Below are 18482 nucleotides of genomic sequence, written 5' to 3'. Positions count from 1 at the left end.
CTAAAATAGCAGCAACATATAGTAAAAGCGAGAATGATATGATAAATATACACCCTATATAAAGTAGAAAATATTGTAGGTACGGTGTCTTTTCACTTATCAAAATCGTGAAGACAGCGAGCCAAAGTTGATTTGGAGAAAAGAAATTGGCACGTACACGCATGCGCAAACAATGACCCGCACAAGGTTTCATGGTCATTGTAGTCCTTCTTGGGGTAAACACACACATAAAGCGGGCGTCTTTTTTTTCGTAAAAGCCAAGATCTTTCGTAACAGCGGGTTGTCGTTAAGCAAAGTTTGAAAAATGGGAAACCTGTATATGCATAGCAAGTTATCTTTAGTCAGGGATAAACTTAATTAGAAGTATTCATCCTTATTTACTTTTCCTATATAATTTACAATGCAAAGCCTACGTACTTGCCTTTCATGTGTTCTATCATACTAAGGCATGTAAAGCAGCTTGTATACATTTGTTAAATGGTGAAACATTTTGTACAAAATATTTTCTCTGTGAACAGTACCTAGTGCTTTTGAAATTCAATCATTCCCTCTTCATGTATTCAACAATATCCAGAAGTCAAGGAAGTCCTCGGAAACAATGACAAGCCCTTAGTTATTCATTTAAATATAACTAATTAAAAACATACTGCAAGCTGCAATGTATGATTACAATGACCTTTTCATTTTTAGGTAACAGTGACAACAATTGGATATGGCGACAAAGTTCCACAGACATGGATTGGAAAAACAATAGCTTCCTGTTTCTCCGTCTTTGCAATATCTTTCTTTGCACTTCCAGCAGTAAGTACATTATTTATCTCTTCCGGTTTATAAGTTGCTTTTTGGCCTTTTATTGTCAAGGATCAGCCAGGTAATACATGAGGTGAATATATCAAAAAGCCTTTGTTGCATGATCAACACTGGTTTGTATTGATACTTGATAGGTGGTGTAAATATTATTTTGGAAGAGTAAGATCTTTCAGTGAACTTGCGGAGGTACCTAGTTGGAAATGTAAGTCGTTGGGCTAACTCTAAACAATCAAGAAGCATTTTAAAATATAATTTTAGTATGGTTACTGCATAAACATTAGTATATTTTTCAATTCATAAACTCTCTTTCTTCTAAGATACTAAGCTGAAAAAGTAGTTTTTGTAAGGGAGATACTACCCTCAAAATGACTTTGCATTTATATGCGGCAAATTGACTTAAATTCTTCCAGCTCATTTAAGGCATAAAAGAAATTCTTCTGGCCCACTTAAAGCATTAAATATTAATCAAATTTAAATGATTAACATCACATCATATAATTACTTTTCCTGACCACTCATGAATTGAAACAATCTATCTCCAGGTGTTAACAAATCTAATTTTAAACCATGGTGATGATATTAAAGTCCTTGAACTTGTAGTTTTCTAAAGGCAAGTCTACGTTCCAATTATGCAGCTCATTCACTTCAATTCTACAACTCTATAATTAGACAATAGCAGTGACCATTCTTCACATGAGATTCCTCCAACTATGTTTACCTATTTCATCTAGCTAGCATATCAACACAGAATATATTGGTTCTGGAGATAGTCCAAAAGTGATTTAATGGGTTAATTCTTGGGAGGTTCTATCATGAGTGGCTGAGTATTGGGCATTTTTAAAGATCGCAAATTAAACTTATCCGGTTCTTTTACTTCATCACTTTTAATGGTTCAGACATTTTTATAAATAGAATTTTTCTTACTGAGTTTTTTTACTTTGTTGTATCATTTACAAGCCAAATGAAGAATATTTGTGAAAAATGCTTATGTTGTCACATTTTAAGGAGATTACTTTCTGTTAAGTGTATATGTAAATAATTTTAATCTCTGCATTTACATAAAACAGCCATTCATTTGTTTTTCTTGAAGCCCAGAGATTTGGCCTTGTTGATGAGAATTTTTTTCTTGTTAAGATTTGTGATGAAGCAGAAGAAAATATTGTAACATTTTTTTCCAAAAGTCTTCATTATTCATCCATTCTCAGAATGACATTTTGCCATTTTTCAGTATCATGCTTTATACAGTGTAATAACATAATAAGGTAATTTTGTGTAAATAGTTTTAATTAAATATTCCATTTTAAGGGCATACTGGGATCTGGATTTGCTCTTAAAGTTCAGCAGAAACAACGTCAAAAACATTTCAGTCGACAGATACCCGCTGCAGCCTCTCTCATTCAGGTATGATTCATTAAGTATAATCAGAGAAATTGATTGTCACGTTATTCAAAATAGTTCAGTTTGGAATTTTATTTTTACTCATAAGAGTGTCTTGAAACCTCATTGTCACCATTATCAAACAGAAGGAAAAATTGAATTGCTGCCATGGTAGTATTATTGGATATGGGATTTGAATTGTGTGCATTTGCATTGTTTAATTGGGTCCTTGTCTCTTGGGGGCACCTGAGATCGCATTGCGAAACCTCTGGATAAATTTCTACAATTCTTATCTGCAGTAATCTTAGCGATGGAGAACTAATTTACATAGTGGATGTCCTGGGTTTCTGTGGCTTTGAGTTATGACAGATGAGTGGGACAACATACAGTGGATAGACAAGAGAAAATCTGTAGATGCTGGAAATCCGAGCAACACACACAAAATGCTGGAGGAACTCAGCAGGCCAGGCAGCATCTATGGAAAAAAGTATGGTTGACGTATCGGGCCAAAATCCTTCAGCAGGACTGGAGAAAAAAAAGCTGAAGAGGAGATTTAAAAAGTAGGGTGAGGTGAAAGACAAACACAAGGTGATAGATGAAACCTGAAGGAGGAGGGATGAAGTAAAGAGCTGGGAAGTAAATCGGTGAAAGAGACAGGAAGCCGTGGAAGAAAGAAAAGCGGGGAGGAGCACCAGAGGGAGCTGATGAGCAGGTAGGGAGATAAGGTGAGGGAGGGAACAGGGGATGGGAAATGGTGAAGGGGGGTGCGGTGGGGGGTCATTACCGGAAGTTTGAAGAATAGATGTTCATGCCATCAGGTTGGAGGCTACCCAGATGGAACACAAGGTGTTGTTCCTCCAACCTGAGTGTGGCCTCATCACGACAGTAGAAGTCTCCTCAAACAGGACACCTCCTCTTACTTACCCCTTGAACAGGATCCGCACCAATCCTAGCCTCACCATCAAACCCGCAGATAAGGGAGGTGCTGTAGTAGTCTGGCGTTCTGACCTCCACCTTGCTGAGGCCCAGCACCAACTCTCAGACACCTCCTCTTACTTACCCCCCGAACAGGACCCCACAAAGGAACACAGGGACATTGGCTCCCTCACCATCACCAATCTTATCAACTCTGGGGATTTCCCATCCACCACCACAAACCTCACAGTTCCCACACCTTGCACCTCCAGTTTCTACCTCCTACCCAAGATCCATAAACCCGCTTGTCCAGGTGGACCATTGTCTCTGCTTGTTCTTGCCCCACTGCACTCATATCGGCTTCCATTGACTCTGTTTATCCCGATTCAGTCACTTCCTATTTACATTTGTGACACCTCATGCATTCTTGATCTTTTCAAGGATTTCAGTTTCCCTGGTCCCCATTATCTTATTATGGATGTCCAGTCCCTACACACCTCCATCCTCCACCAGGAAGACTTCAAAGCTCTCCGTTTCTTCCTGGACACCAGACCTAACCACCTCCCTCCACCACCACCTTTCTCTGCCTATGGCCTCACTCTCTATAATTTCTCCTTTTGCTCCTTTCACTTCCTTCAAACAAAAGGGGTAGCCATGGGCACTTGCATGGGTCCCAGCTATGCCTGCCTGTTTGTTGTCTATGTGGAATGGTCTATGTTCCAAGCCTACACTGGTGAACATCCCACACTTTTCTTATGCTGCATCAATGACTGCATTGGTGCTGCTTCCTGCACCCATTCTGAACTCGTCAACTTCACCCAATTTGCCTTCAACTTCCACCCTGTCCTCAAATTTACCTGGTCCATTTATGACACTTCACATCCCTTTCTTGATCGCACTGTCTCCATCTCTGGGGACAGCTTATCCACTGATGTCTATTATAAACCCACTGATCCTCACAGCTACCTGGCCTATATCTATTCGCACCCTGTTACTTGTAAAAATGCCACCCCCTTTTCAATTCCTCTGTCTCCTCCACATCTGCTCTCACTGTGAAGCTTTTCATTCTAGAATGAGGGCGATGTCCTCCTTTTTCAAAGAAAGGGGCTTCCCTTCCTCCACCATCAACACTGCCCTCAACTGCATCTCTTCCATTTTATTTACGTTTGCTCTTACCCCATCTGTTATGTACCCGTGGGCATTTTGTACTTGTCACGTGACAGTGGTGTTGAAAATACATTGGACCTGAGGTAGTGGTCTTGTGATGGTGGAGTGACATCATTTCCTGCCAGTAGATGTCATGTGACAGGTTTTTTTTTACAGGGTATAAAAAGAGGACCCATCCCTGTGAGGAGGGGCAGTTCGTGGCTGGATTTGCCATTTTGACTCCATGCCACTGCGTGGTTGAATATTATGATGCAGTTTGGTTGAATGGTGGAGTTTTATTTAATGCCTAAAGTTTAAAAGGTCATTGCCAGCACTTTCTTTATAATACTGCCGGTTAAAAAACAGTGGAGACTGAAGATCAGAGTTTGGGAGCTAAAAGATCGAGGAAAGTTGATTTTGACGGTGAAACAGGTTCGACCTTGTTTGATCCTCATTCGGAAGGAATTCGTTAGCTGTGCCCGTGTTAACCCCTGTGAATAATAGCAGAAAGGGTTGGGTACAGTTGTGGAAAGGAAAGGTCAGTGCCTTTAAGCCGTTTCATTTTCATCTTTGTAAATTCTCCGGGAAAAGTATAGTTTGACTGGGAACCGCAACAACACGACGTGAAAGAGAATTTAAATCGTCTAAAAAGTCTCTCCTTTAATGGACTGTAAGCATTTTGAACTTTTGCAGTCCTACTTTGAAGAACTGTTTTTGCAACATTGCTTTAAGAACTGTTTTCACTTTATTCCTTTAAGAACTGTTTAAGCTGCCGCACAGCAGCTGATTTCTGGTTACGTTAGTTGTTTGTTTACTTTTGGGGGTTTGTTTTTCAGTGTTTAATAAGTGTTTTATTTGTAATAAAAACCCTGCCTCATTTACATACATTGTTGCTGAATCCGTAACACATCCTCCTGCCACCCTACCAGGGATAGGGTTCCTTTTGTCCTTGCCTACCACCCCACCAGCTTCCGTGTCCAGCACATAATTCTCTGAAACTTCTGCCATCTCCAACAGGATCCCACCACCAAGTACATCTTCCCTCCCACATCTGACTTGGGAAATGCTGGGTTAGCCTATGAGGAGAGGCTGAGTCATTAAGAGATTGATTGAACCACAGATGGCCATTGGCATAGTGTATAGGTGATGATATGAAAGGCCTTGAGTTGTTGTAGTTTTCTAAAGGCAAATATACATTCCAATAAATTTGCAGTAATGCAGGTCATTCACTTCAATTCTTTTTTTAAATTAATTTTTTTTATCAGTTTCTACAATGTGACAAAACAAAAAAAAAGTAAGAAAAAGGTTTATACAGTGCAAAACAAACATATCAAAAGTACAGTTCATAACAATTAAAAGCACTCAAAGTAGAATCGTATAAAGTTAGTTACCACCCGACCCTCCCACTACCCAACTCCAAGCCAACCTTACGATATATACAAAAAAGTTAATCGGAACTTTATCCCCACAGAGCTGTATTTATAAAAAGAAGCTATATTGCCTACAACCTAAACTATAATATGTTTACACATAAAAAAACCCCTTAAATCTTAACCATAAGATGCTGGAAGTAAGAGATTTAAATGCAAAAGAAAAAAGTGAGGGTTGCACCCTTAATCTAAATGAGAATTATGAAAATATTCAAGAAAATGTCCCCACACCTTTTAGAACTTTATGTTTGAGTTAAGAAGTGAATTATGAATCTTTTCAAGGTTTAAGCAGGGCATAATATCTCTGAGCCATTGAGTATGAGTGGGTGGGGCAGAATCTCTCCACCTAAGAAGGGAGCATGATTTAAATTTTTCTTTGTCCGACGAGGTTTGGGATTCAATTCTCAAGTCAGTTAATTCAACTTCTCTATCCGCTCGCCACTGCCTTTTACTGTTCAAGGTGGTACACAGGGCTCATATGTCTAAAACTTGTTGCAGTTCTATCCTGATATTAGTCCCTGTTGCGATAAGTGTAAAGGGGGCGAGGCCTCTCTTATTCATATGTATTGGGCTTATCCTAGCTTGGAGAAATGTTTTTTTAGCTTTATCTCATATACTTAATTGCTATTTGGAACCTAACCCTCTGATTGTTGTTCTCGGTACTTTGGGAGAAGTTGACATGCATTTGACTCCGACTAAGCATCGTACATTGTCTTTCGCTTCTCTTTTGGCCAGATGTGCAGTCATTCACTTCAATTCTATGACTCTATAACTAGTTAATAGCAGTGATCATTCTCCACATGAGATTCCTCCAGCTGTATTTACAATGTTTCACCTATTTAGCACTTAAAAAAAAAGAATCTATTGGTTTTGGAGGGGGCCTCTTGTCCAAATGTTTTCTTCAACATGTTGATCCAGTGAACCGACTTTCAGAAGAATGGGAATTCTTCTAAAATTCACTGGAATTCAGAAGAATGGGAAATTATGTTATGGAAAGAAATAAAATTATGAAAGGGATAGATAAGATAGAAGCAGGAAAGCTGGTTCCGTTGGTGGGTGAGACTAGAACTAAGTTGACGTATCCTCAAGATACAGTGATTAGATTTAGGATGGAGATGAGGAGGAACAGCTTTTTCCAGAGAGCAGTGGAGTTGTGGAATTTTCTACCCAGAGAAGCCATAGAGGCTACCTCATTAAATATATGTAAGTCAAAGTTAGAAAGTTTTTTTTCATCACAAAAAGGAGTTCAAGGTTATGGGCAAAGGGCTGGTAAGTGGATCTGAGTCCATGCCCAGATCAGCCATGATTTAATTAAATGGTGGAGCATGCTTGATGGGCCAGATGGCCTACTCTTGCTCATGTTCTTATGTTGTTATGTATAAGTTACAAATAGCAAGCTCTAAATGATGCTTAGGTACAGAAAATACAATGAAGATATCATTCAGCTACAGACTTAAGTGCTGTCTTTTTTACATTGACAATACTAGGCTGTTGATAAGATGCTGTTTCAAAATGCATCAGGCAGTTCGATACCAATGCATTTAATAGCAACTTTCTTGTTCTTGATATGCTTGCACTTGTTGATACAGCATGATAGAGGGTTTAATGCTAAAGTTTTTGCTATAATGCTAGAGCAGCTTTCTACTTCATAAAATCTTATTTAAAAATTTAATGTCAATATCACAAAATAACATATATTCTTTGCTGCCAATGTTTTATTAACTTGTTATGCTTAATTCAATATTGAACTTTAATGGTTGTTGCCACAATGTAACTCTGCAGCATTAATTTTTGCAAGTGGCAATATGTGTTGACATCCCATTGAAAAACATTGAATGATATTAAATTTCTGGATATGTGCATTGCCACAACAAGCCACGTAATTGTTGTTCTAAATATCCTTCTTGCAGAATGATAAAAACCAACTACTGTTAGTCAGTCTCTCTGGCACTTAAAATGAAGTTATTGCAATTTTCAATGATAATTGATAAGAGGAGATCAAGAGGTAGATTGATGGGACTGGTTGGTGGAGATAAATTGATATGAGTAATAGACAAGAATCCAGCTATCTTTCTTATTGAATGTACTGGGTATCTGAATTAGCTAGGCATGAGTGTTGAGATGGTTCAGCCTTAATGAGAATAACCTCTTCTGAGGAATTATCCTGTTAAAATCCTGGCATAATATCTCAGGAGCCACCTTTCAGTGAAGGAAAACATCAATAATTAAATTTATCACTGCCTTCAGTGTATAACCAAATCCTTTGACCACATAGAAAAGAAGTAATTGAAGATCATCTGTAGTCTTCCAGGCAGCAATGATCATTACCCTATTTACTTCTAAGGAATAGACTATCTACTAGAGAAATAAAACAAACGCTATTTGCACAAGTCTTAACAGTGGGGCCCAAATTGCACTAGGTGTGCTCTAATGGGCAAGCACAATGTTTCAGAGTCAGACTCAAGTTTAATATCAATACATATGTCATGAAATATGTTGTTTTGTGGCAGCAGTACATTTTAATACATAATAAATAGCTATATATTACCATCAAACTATATGAAATAAATTAAAAGGGAACACGAGTGAATCTGCAGATGCTGGAGATAAAAACACAAAATGCTGGCAGAACTCAGCAGGCCAGACAGCATCTATGGGAGGAGGTAGTGACGATGCTTCAGGAGGGTTTCCGGATGAAGGGTTTCAGCCCTAAACATCGTCACTACCTCCTCCCATAGATGCTGTCTGGCCTGCTGAGTTCTGCCAGCATTTTGTGTTTTTATTTGAAATAAATTAAGTTGGTAGTGCAAAGGAGCAAAAAAACTTAGAAAGAAAATAGTGAGGTACTGTACCTGAGTTCATTGTCCATTCAGAAATCTGACGGTGGTAGGGAAGAAGCAGTTGCTAAAACATAGAGTGTATGTCTTCAGACTCCTACCCCACTTAGTTTGATGGTAGTAATGAGAAGAGGGTATGTAATGGGTGATGGGATACCTTTTAGAGACAGTGCCTTTTGAAGATGTCCTTGATGCTGCAGAAGCTAGTACCTATGATGCAGCTGTCTGAGAATGCAACTTTCTGCAGCTTTCTCTGATCCTGAGAAGTGACTCTTCAATACTTGATTAGTGGCTCCTGCGTACTCCAGAGTCCAACCAGTTGGAATACTCTCTATGTTATACCTGTAGAAATTTGGAATAGTCTTTGGTGACATAACAAGTCACCTCAGACTTTTAATGAAGTATAGTTGCTGTCATGCCTTCTTTGTAATTGCATTTTTATGTTGGGCCCACGGTAGACCTTCAGAGATGTTGACACCCAGGAACATAAATCTGCTCATCCCTTCTACAGCCAATTTCTCAGTAAGGACTGATGTGTGTTCCCTTGACCTCCCCTTCCTGAAGTTCACAGTCAATTCCTTGGTCTTACTGGTGTTGAGCGCAAGGTTGTTTCAACAGGATTCAACCAGCTGATCTATCTTGCCACTTGTCACCATCTGAAATTCTGCCAACAATAGACATGCTTTCGGCAAATTTATTGATAAATTTAAATTTGAGCTGTGTGTAGCTACTCTGTGATGTCGCCATCACGTACATTTACACTATACGCTGCACCCGCTAAGCAAACAGCATTATGAAGGACCCCACGCACCCCTCATACAAACTCTTCTCCCTTCTGCCGTCTGGGAAAAGGCACCGAAGCATTCGGGCTCTCATGCCCAGACTATGTAACAGTTTCTTACCCCAAGCTATCAGACTCCTCAATACCCAGAGCCTGGACTGACACCTTACTGCCCTGTTGTCCTGTTTATTATTTATTGTAATGCCTGCATTGTTTTGTGCACTTTATGCAGTCCTGGGTAGTTCTGTAGCCTAGTGTAGTTGTTTTTTTTCTCTGTGTTGTTTTTTACGTAGTTCAGTCTAGTTTTTGTACTGTGTTGTGTAACACCTTGGTCCTGAAAAACATTGTCTCATTTTCACTAGGTACTGTACCAGCAGTTATGGTCGAAATGGCAATAAAATTGACTTGACTTGATTTGACTCAGTTGTGGATGTAGAGAGAGTAGAGCCGAGGGCTGAGCACACTTACTTGAGGTGTGCTAGTGTTGACTGGTTATTTCCAATCCTCACAAACTGTGGTCTCCTGATGGGGAAGTCAAGAATTCAGTTGCAGAGAGAGGTTGTGTAGCTTGTTGATTTGTACAGAGGATCTGATGGTGTTGAACAGTGAGTCATAATAAACAGAAAAAGTTCTCTGTGTCCATGAGAAACTGTAACACCTCCATTGACTTCAGAATTCCTGGCTTTTGTCACATAGATTGAATAGTAGATCTTTCTAGGAAAGCGAGGCCCAATTTCTTTAATTCCACCAGCTGCACAGCGACAAAGCAAACAGCAGAAAGGATTTTGGTGTGTGTGCATGCCTATGCACTCATAAAGCATTTTTGTGCATCACAAAACCTTGGGTCTTGTGTGCTACAACATTTTGCTCCATGGGGAAGTTTCCTAAATACATAAACTATAGGAATGTTCAAACGAAACTGGCCTAACAGAGTTTCTGAGCACAGAAGAATTTCTCAGCTAACATTATTGGCAGTGCATTACATGAAATGCAATGATTGCTTAAATGCCAAAGAATTCAATTGGGTTCGGATCCTACAACCCTTTTTATGGGTTGTAGGGATGTTTTCGCATTTCTTGAGCAAGTGAAGCCTAATGACGACCATCCATCTCCAGGTCAGACAACATCTGATGTCCTCCAACTTGGTGGCTCACCCTGGTCTCGAACACATGGCCATTGTAGTTCTTCAGGGAACTCATGCACCCTGGCAGGTGATTTCGTTGATGAGGTCATTTACCCAGCGGTGCCATGTTAACACCACCCTTTTACATTGTTCAGCCTGCCAGCTGAAGCAGTGTACCAGGGTGTGCCAATTGGTGGCAGATGTGAGAGATTTAGCAGATAGATGAGGACCAGTGATGCCCGTCCACCCTACAAGGCAGATTGCAGCTCCCAGACATCAAAGATACTACCTCTGTCCAGAGCTCCTACACTTATGGTTGCATGTGCCAAAGAAAAGATATATAAAAAAAATAAACAGTACATAAAGTATTTTAAATTGCTTCTATTACTGGAGAAAAATAATTTCACAAGTGACTTGTGCTCATTTGTATTACAGTTTGCTGTCACAACTTCTCCATCTAGTTTCACATAAATATTGCAGTCAAAGGTCATCATGTGAGTCAGCTTGATAAAATTGTTATGGAGAGCTTCTTTCGCCTGTACTACTAAACTCAATAATAAATGATTTATACAGTACAGGAGTCTTCCCTCCCCCACCCCCCCCCCCCCCCCAGCTTTACAAAGGTAGAGTGTTCCTATGAAACCTTTCTTAAGCCGAAATGGCGTAAAGCAAAGAACAATTAATTTGTATGGAAAAATTTTTGTAAAAGCCAAAATTCTCTTTAATGCGAAAACAGGTTACTAATGTAGGTCTTTTGGAAAAGCGAAGTTGCATAGAGCAAACATTTGTAAAGTGGTGGACACCTGTACCTCAACTGCATTTATTTTGATTTTGGCCATTAATCCTTGATGCCCTTGTGTAACAAAGATCCATGCATTTAATCCAATAGCCGTGTCCTTTTATGGAAGGAAGTTGAACATTTCTGCTGCTATTTTTCTATCAAGTTGCTTCCTGATTTTTACCCCTGAATGGCTGAACTATAATTTTTAGATTACGACCTTTAAAAGAATGTATCGGAATTCAGAATAATCAGATAAACCATCTCATTCTGATCACCTCAATCTTTTATTCCAGCTAAATCAGTGTTAATTTGTGCTTAAAGTAGCAGTACCCAAATATGTCCCCAGTATTTATTACGGGACTGCTTTTTAATCATGTTTGGGTCATAGTCAGGAGGGAGAAGGGGAAGACTCTAGTCAGGTACTAGAGAGTACCCCCGTGGCTGTACCCCTTGACAATAAGTATTCCTGTTTGAGTACTGTTGGTGGGGACAGCCTACCTGGGGGAAGTGACAGTGGCCGTGCCCCTGGCACAGAGTCTGGCCCTGTGGCTCAGAAGGGTAGGGAAAGGAAGATGAAGGCAGTAGTGATAGGGGACTCTATAGTCAGGGGTTCAGACAGGTGATTCTGTGGATGCAGGAAAGGAACTCGGATGGTAGTTTGCCTCCCAGGTGCCAGGGTCCGGGATGTTTCTGATCGCGTCCAAGATATCCTGCAGTGGGAGGGAGAACAGCCAGAGGTTGTGGTACATATTGGTACCAATGACATAGGTAGGAAAAGGGAAGAGGTCCTGAAAGAAGACTACAGGGAGTTAGGAAGGAAGTTGAAAAGCATGACCTCAAAGTTAGTAATCTCGGGATTACTGCCTGTGCCATGTGACAGTAAGAATAGGAATAGAATGAGGTGGAGGATATATGCGTGGCTGAGGGATTGGAGCAGGGGGCAGGGACTCAGATTTCTGGATCATTGGGACCTCTTTTGGGGTGGGTGTGACTTGTACAAAAAGGACGGGTTACACTTGAATCCCAGGGGGACCAATATCCTGGTGGGCAGGTTTGATAGAGCTGTTGGGGAGGGGAGGGTTAAACTAGTTTGGCAGGGGGGTGGGAATCAGAATGTGAGTGCAGGGATTAAGGTAGAAGTACAAGGGCAAGATGCTAAGAGTTCTGAGTTGATGAGGATGGACAGGCAGGGGACAGAACATAATTGTATCCAGTTAAAGGGGTTGAAATGTGTCTATTTCAATGCTAGGAGTATTAAGAACAAGGAGGACGAACTTAGAGCATGGATTAGTACATTGAACTACGATGTTGTGGCCGTTACTGAAACTTGGTTGGAGGAAGGGCAGGATTGGATGATGCAGGTCCTGGGGTTCAGGTGTTTTAAAAGGAATAGGATAGGAGGTAGAAAAGGGGGGAGTGGCATTGCTAGTCAGGGATAGTATCACGGCTATAGAAAGGGAGGACGCTGCAGAAGAAGTGTGCACGGAGTCAGTCTGGGTGGAAGTCAGAATTAGGAAGGGATCAATCACTGTGCTGGGAGTAGTCTATAGGCCCCCAAATAGCCCTTGGGACACCGAGGAGCAGATAAGAAGGCAGATTTTAGAATAGTGCAGGAAATACAGGGTAGTAGTTATGAGTGATTTCAACTTCCCTCATACTGACTGGCAAGGGGGATAGATGGGACTGAATTTGTCAGGTGTGTTCAAGATGGATTCCCAATACAGTATGTGGACCGGCTGACGAGAGGAGAGGCTATACTGGATCTAGTTCTGGGTAATGAACCTGGTCAGGTGACAGACCTCTTGGTGGGGGAGCATTTTGGTGAGAGTGACCACTCTCCTAGCCTCAGCACAGCTATGGAAAGGGATAAAGTCATACGAAATGGTAAAGTGCTTAACTGGGGAAGGGCTAACTTTGAAGGGATGAGGCAGGAACTAGCGAGAGTAAATTGGAAACAGATGTTCAAAGGGGAAAGCACAGAAGTAATGTGGGAGAAGCTTAGGGACCACTTGAGCTGGGTTCAGGATAGGTTTGTCCCACTGAGGCAAGGAAATGGTAGGAAAAGGGAATCGTGGCTGACGAAACATGTGAGGCAACTCGTCAAGAGGAAAAAGGAAACATATGTTAGATATAAGAAGCAGGAAGTAGGAGGGGCTTATGAGAAATATAGGGTAGCCAGGAAGGAGCTAAAGAAAGGACTTAGGAGAGCTCAAAGGGGGCATGAGAAGGCCTTGGCATGTAGGATTAAGGAGAACCCCAAGGCATTCTATGCGAATGTGAAGAATAGGAGGATGACGAGAACAAAGGTGGGAGGGACTGCTAAAGGATAAAGAGGGAAACATGTGTCTGGAAGCAGAGGAGGTTGGGGAGGTCCTAAATGAATACTTTGCTTCAGTATTCACAAATGAAAAGGATCTTGATCAGGATGAGGTCGAAGTAGAGCAGGCCTGTGTGCTGGACAATGTGGAGATTAAGGAAGAAGAAGTGCTTGATCTTCTTTAAAACAATGAAATTGATAAATCCCCAGGGCTGGATATGATACACCCCAGGTTGTTGTGGGAATTAAGAGAAGAGATCGCAGGAGTATTAACTATGATCTTTGAATCCTCTTTGGCTGCGGGGAAGTGCCGGAGGACTGGAGAATGGCAAATGTAGTTCCCTTGTTTAAAAAGATAATAGGGAGAAACCTGGGAACTATAGACAGATGAGTCTTAGGTCGGTGGTATGCAAACTACTGGAAAGGATTCTTAAGGATAGGATCTATGAGCATTTGGAGAAGTACAGTCTACTCATGATAATCAACATGACTTTGTGAAGGGAAGATCGTGCCTCGTGAGCCTGATTGAGTTTTTTGAAGAGGTAACAAAAGAAATTGATGAGGGTAGGGCAGTGGATGTGGTCTACATGGACTTAAGCAAAGCATTTGACAAGGTCCCTCATGAGAGACTCATCCAGAAAGTCAAGAGGCATGGGATCAGTGGAACCTTGGCTGTTTGGATAAAAAATTGGCTTAAAGGAAGAAAGCAGAGGGTAGTTGTGGAAGGAAAGTATTCTGCCTGGAGGTCAGTGACTAGTGGAGTGCCGCAGGGATCAGTCCTGGGACCCCTGCTATTTGTGATTTTTATAAATGACCTGGATGTAGAGGCAGAAGGATGGGTGAGTAAGTTTATGGATGACACAAAGATTGGAGGAGTTGTGGATGGAGCTGTAGGTTTTCAAAGGTTACAAGAGGATATAGACAGGCTACAGAGTTCGGCAGAAAAACGGAAGATGGAGTTCAATCTGGACAAGTGTGAGGTGATGCATTTTGGAAGAACAAGACAAAAGACTGAGTACAGGATTAATGGTCAGTTATTTAAGAGTGTGGATGAACAAAGGGACTTTGGGGTTCAAATTCATACATCCTTCAAGGTCGCTGCACAGGTTGATAGGGTAGTTAATAAGGCCTATGGGATGTTAGGCTTCATTAACAGGGGGATTGAGTTCAAGAGTAGAGAGGTCATGTTGCAACTCTACAAATCTCTGGTGAAACTGCACTTACTGTGTTCAATTCTGGTCACCTCATTATAGGAAGGATGTGGAAAATATGGAGAGGATGCAGAGGAGATTTACCAGGATGTTGCCTGGTTTGGAGAACAAGTCATATGAAGCAAGTTTAGCAGAGCTGGGACTTTTCTCTTTGGAGCATAGAAAATTGAGAGGGGACTTGATTCAGGTCTACAAGATTATGAGAGGCATAGATCGGGTGGATAGTCAGTACCTGTTTCCAAGGGCACCAATAGCAAACATCAGGGGGCATATGTACAAAATTAAGGGAGGGAAGTTTAGGGGAAGACATCAGTCATGAGTTTTTTACACAGAGGGTTGTGAGTGCCTGGAATGACTTGCCAGGGATGATGGTGGAGGCTAAAACATTAGGGGTCCTTAAGAGCCTCTTGGACAGGCACATGGATGAAAGAAAAATAGAGGGTTATGGGGTAGTGTGGGTTTAGTACTTTTTTTTAAAGGATTATATGGGTCAGCACAACGTGGAGGGCTGATGGGCCTGTACTGTGCTGTATGGTTCTATGGTTTTGAGATAGCTTTGCAAAATTTATTGGTTACCACTTCACAAGTACTTCATCACACAGTTATAATTTACAAACTAATATCTTCCCCTTTGTAGACCTTATGGAGATGTTATGCTGCAGAGAAGACCCACAGCTCTACTGCTACATGGAAGATATATGTAATGCCTCCTGATCGTAGTTCCAAAATGTCAGCAGCAGCAGCCAGTCCACAAATGAGAAAACAGGTAAAATTTGATACGTTTAAGGATTCATTGAACAGTAAAAACCACATTACCTTTGAGCTAAAGTATAAATCTGTTGGTATTTTTAGAAAGTAGACAATACTGGTAGTAATCTGTTACTCAGCAGTTATTTAAATTCTCATGAAGTTAGAATAATCCATGAGGTAAGGTTGAAGCTCCGTAACACTCTGGTAGACCACACTTTACTCCCTGTATACCTATCTGGTCATGGATTGCAGGAGGAATGGAGACAGGCTAGCCCCTATTGACAAGGTTGAGAGGGTAAACGGCTTCAAGTTCCTCGGCATCCACATCACCGAGGACCCCACATGGTCTGTACATACTGGCTGTGTGGTGAAAAAGACACAACTGTGCCTCGTTTACCTCAGATGGTTGAAGAAGTTTGGTATGAGCCCCCAAATCCTAAGAACTTTCTACAGGGGCACAATTGAGAGCATCCTGACTGGCTGCATCACTGCCTGGTATGGAAACTGTACCTCCCTTAACTGCAGGACTCTGCAGAGAGTGGTGCGGACAGCTCAGCACATCTGTAGTTGTGAACTTCCCATGATTCAGGATGCTTACAAAGACAGGTGTGTAAAAAGGACCTGTGGGATAATTGGGGACCCAAGTCACCCCAACCACAATCTGTTCCAGCTGCTACCATCCAGGAAGCGGTACCGCAGCATAAAAACCAGTACCAACAGGCTCCGGGACAGCTTCTTCCACCAGGCCATCAGACTGATTAACTCACGCTGATTTGAGTGCACTCTATATTACATTGACTGTTCTATTTATTATGAATTACTATGATTACACATTGCACATTTAGACAAGATGTAATGTAAAGACTTTTACTTCTCATGTATGCGAAGGATGTAAGATATAAAGTCAATTCAACTTGAAGTGTTGTGCCCTGTTCTGGCTGACTCATTGTAAGAAGGTCGTGGACGTTTTGGAGAGGGTGCAAAGGACATTTACCAAAGTGCTGCCTGGATTAGAGAACATGTCTGATGAGGAAAGGTTGAGCAAGCTGGGGCTTTTCTCTTCGGAATGAAGGATGATGAGAGGTGACTTGATAGTGGTATATATGATTATAAGTGGCATATATAGAGTGGACAGCTGCCACCTTTTTCCCAAGGCAGCAATAACTAATACTGGAGGACTGCTTTTAAGGTGAGTGGAAGGAAGTTTCAGGGAGATGTCAGAGATAGTTTTTGTTCACAGAGTGGTATGTGCCAGGAATGCACTTCCAGGGCTGATGGTAGAGCCTGATAGCTTATGGCCATGTAAAAGACTCTTGGATAGGGACATGGATGAAAATAAAATGGAGGGTTATGAGGTATGTAGGTTAGATTGATTATGGAATAGATTAAAAGGACCCATACTGTACTGTACCATTCCATGTTCTACGTCCAGATCAGAATAGCTCAGGCTTCATGGTTTGGTTTCATCCAGATTCAGTAGCTAATTGCATAACATTGTGATGGAATGAGAGAGGACAATAATGCTAGGCTAACCAGCTTCAACTTTCCATTTGGTTCGCTACAGAGAGAAACTGCCTTTCAGGTTATCCCTCTTTGAAAACGGTAAACTTTGGAGAGGAAAATAATCTGTTAAACAGTGTGAATTTACTATTCAGTTAAATACACTTATGCATGCCAGGCATGCCAATTATTAGATCAACAGAAGGTCAATTTATTTTTAGTAGATTACAACAGCCATTGAAGTTTTGAATCCTTTTTCCAAAGTATTACTATTTCAAATTCCACTGTTATAAAAAATGCTGATACATTTTAACACTATGATAAAATAGCCTGAAAAATAATCTGATTGACAAAAGTGAATCAATTTAGTAGCATCCAAGTGTCTATCAATTTGTGTGTGATTAATCTTTTAAAATGCAATTACAATTGTTTAGCTTTTCTATTGCAATGTCTAATTTACCGGAGTTAAAAGTATATAAATGCAAAATTATTTTCTTGATATTGAAATTTAATTAAATGAATGCACTATATAATAGAAGTATGGCCTTGTTGTAAACTCTATCAATTACATTAATATACACATTTTTATTTTTATCTTATGGACATACAACACAGAGAGGTCTTTCTGGACCTTAAAGCCATAGCGTCCAGCTGTCACCTAGTTCAGTCCTAGCTGAATAACAGGACAATTTACAGTGAGCAATTAACCTACCAACTGGTACATCTTTGGGATGTGGGAGGAAACCAGTGCACCCGGAGGAAGCTCGTGGTCACAGGGAAAACGTACTAACTCCTTTCAGGCAGAGGCATGAATTGAACCTGGGTCGCTGGTACCTTAAAGCGTTGTGCTAACCATTATGCTACCGTACCGCCCCAAATTATTGAATTACCTGACATTTAGTCTGGTAAGTACATTAAAAATGTGGTTCTGTTGTTTCTTGGTATTCGTACCTTAAACCTGGGCCTTTACTCATGAGAAAATAAAATTTGAAAAGAATTTTCATGCCAATTTTCATGTCTTAATACAAAATATTCAGTGATAACTTTGTACCTTGGCCTTTACTACCTAGTTTTGATAAGTATCTTTGGTCATTCATTTTTCCCATTAATTAACCCTATTTCCTACCGCCACCCCCCTGTTCTTAATGCTGCCACTAAATTATAATCCTGACTCTGACACTAAGGAGCTGGAATTGCTCTGAGGAAAAAAATCTCTCACCTGTATTTAAATATTGGCATTGAGGAGGACTCTTTCCTCATTTCCTTGTGTCTTTTTGGCTATCATCCATTCCCCTTCTATCTACATGGACTTAATCTCCTGGATGCCACCTTCAGTGCCTCCTGGCCCTGGGGTTGCATCACAAAGTAGAGAAATTTCAAAAGGGAGAGGTTGAGTTTCTCCAGATGAAAACTTAGCCTATGTAGAATGTGAGCGATGTCCTACTGTTCCCATACACAATGGATTTACAATTGATGGACAACTCTGCCTTTCTGTGCCTAGACT

General features: G+C 40.8%; 1 protein-coding gene across 1 annotated transcript in view; it reads left to right on the top strand.

The window, feature by feature from the left end:
• Nucleotides 1–18482, top strand: part of LOC132398577 (potassium voltage-gated channel subfamily KQT member 1-like) — a 526812-nt gene that overhangs the window by 113050 nt on the left and 395280 nt on the right. The window contains exons 9-11 of the mRNA XM_059978218.1: nt 691–801; nt 2116–2211; nt 15366–15494. Of these exons, the coding sequence (XP_059834201.1) occupies nt 691–801; nt 2116–2211; nt 15366–15494 (336 nt within the window). The remainder of the gene's footprint in view (nt 1–690; nt 802–2115; nt 2212–15365; nt 15495–18482) is intronic.

Source organism: Hypanus sabinus, chromosome 8 (assembly GCF_030144855.1).
Source record: "Hypanus sabinus isolate sHypSab1 chromosome 8, sHypSab1.hap1, whole genome shotgun sequence".
In the NCBI taxonomy this organism is placed as follows: Eukaryota; Metazoa; Chordata; class Chondrichthyes; order Myliobatiformes; family Dasyatidae; genus Hypanus; species Hypanus sabinus.
The sequence above is the reverse complement of the archived record's forward strand: the minus strand, read 5'-3'. Positions and strand labels throughout refer to the sequence as shown.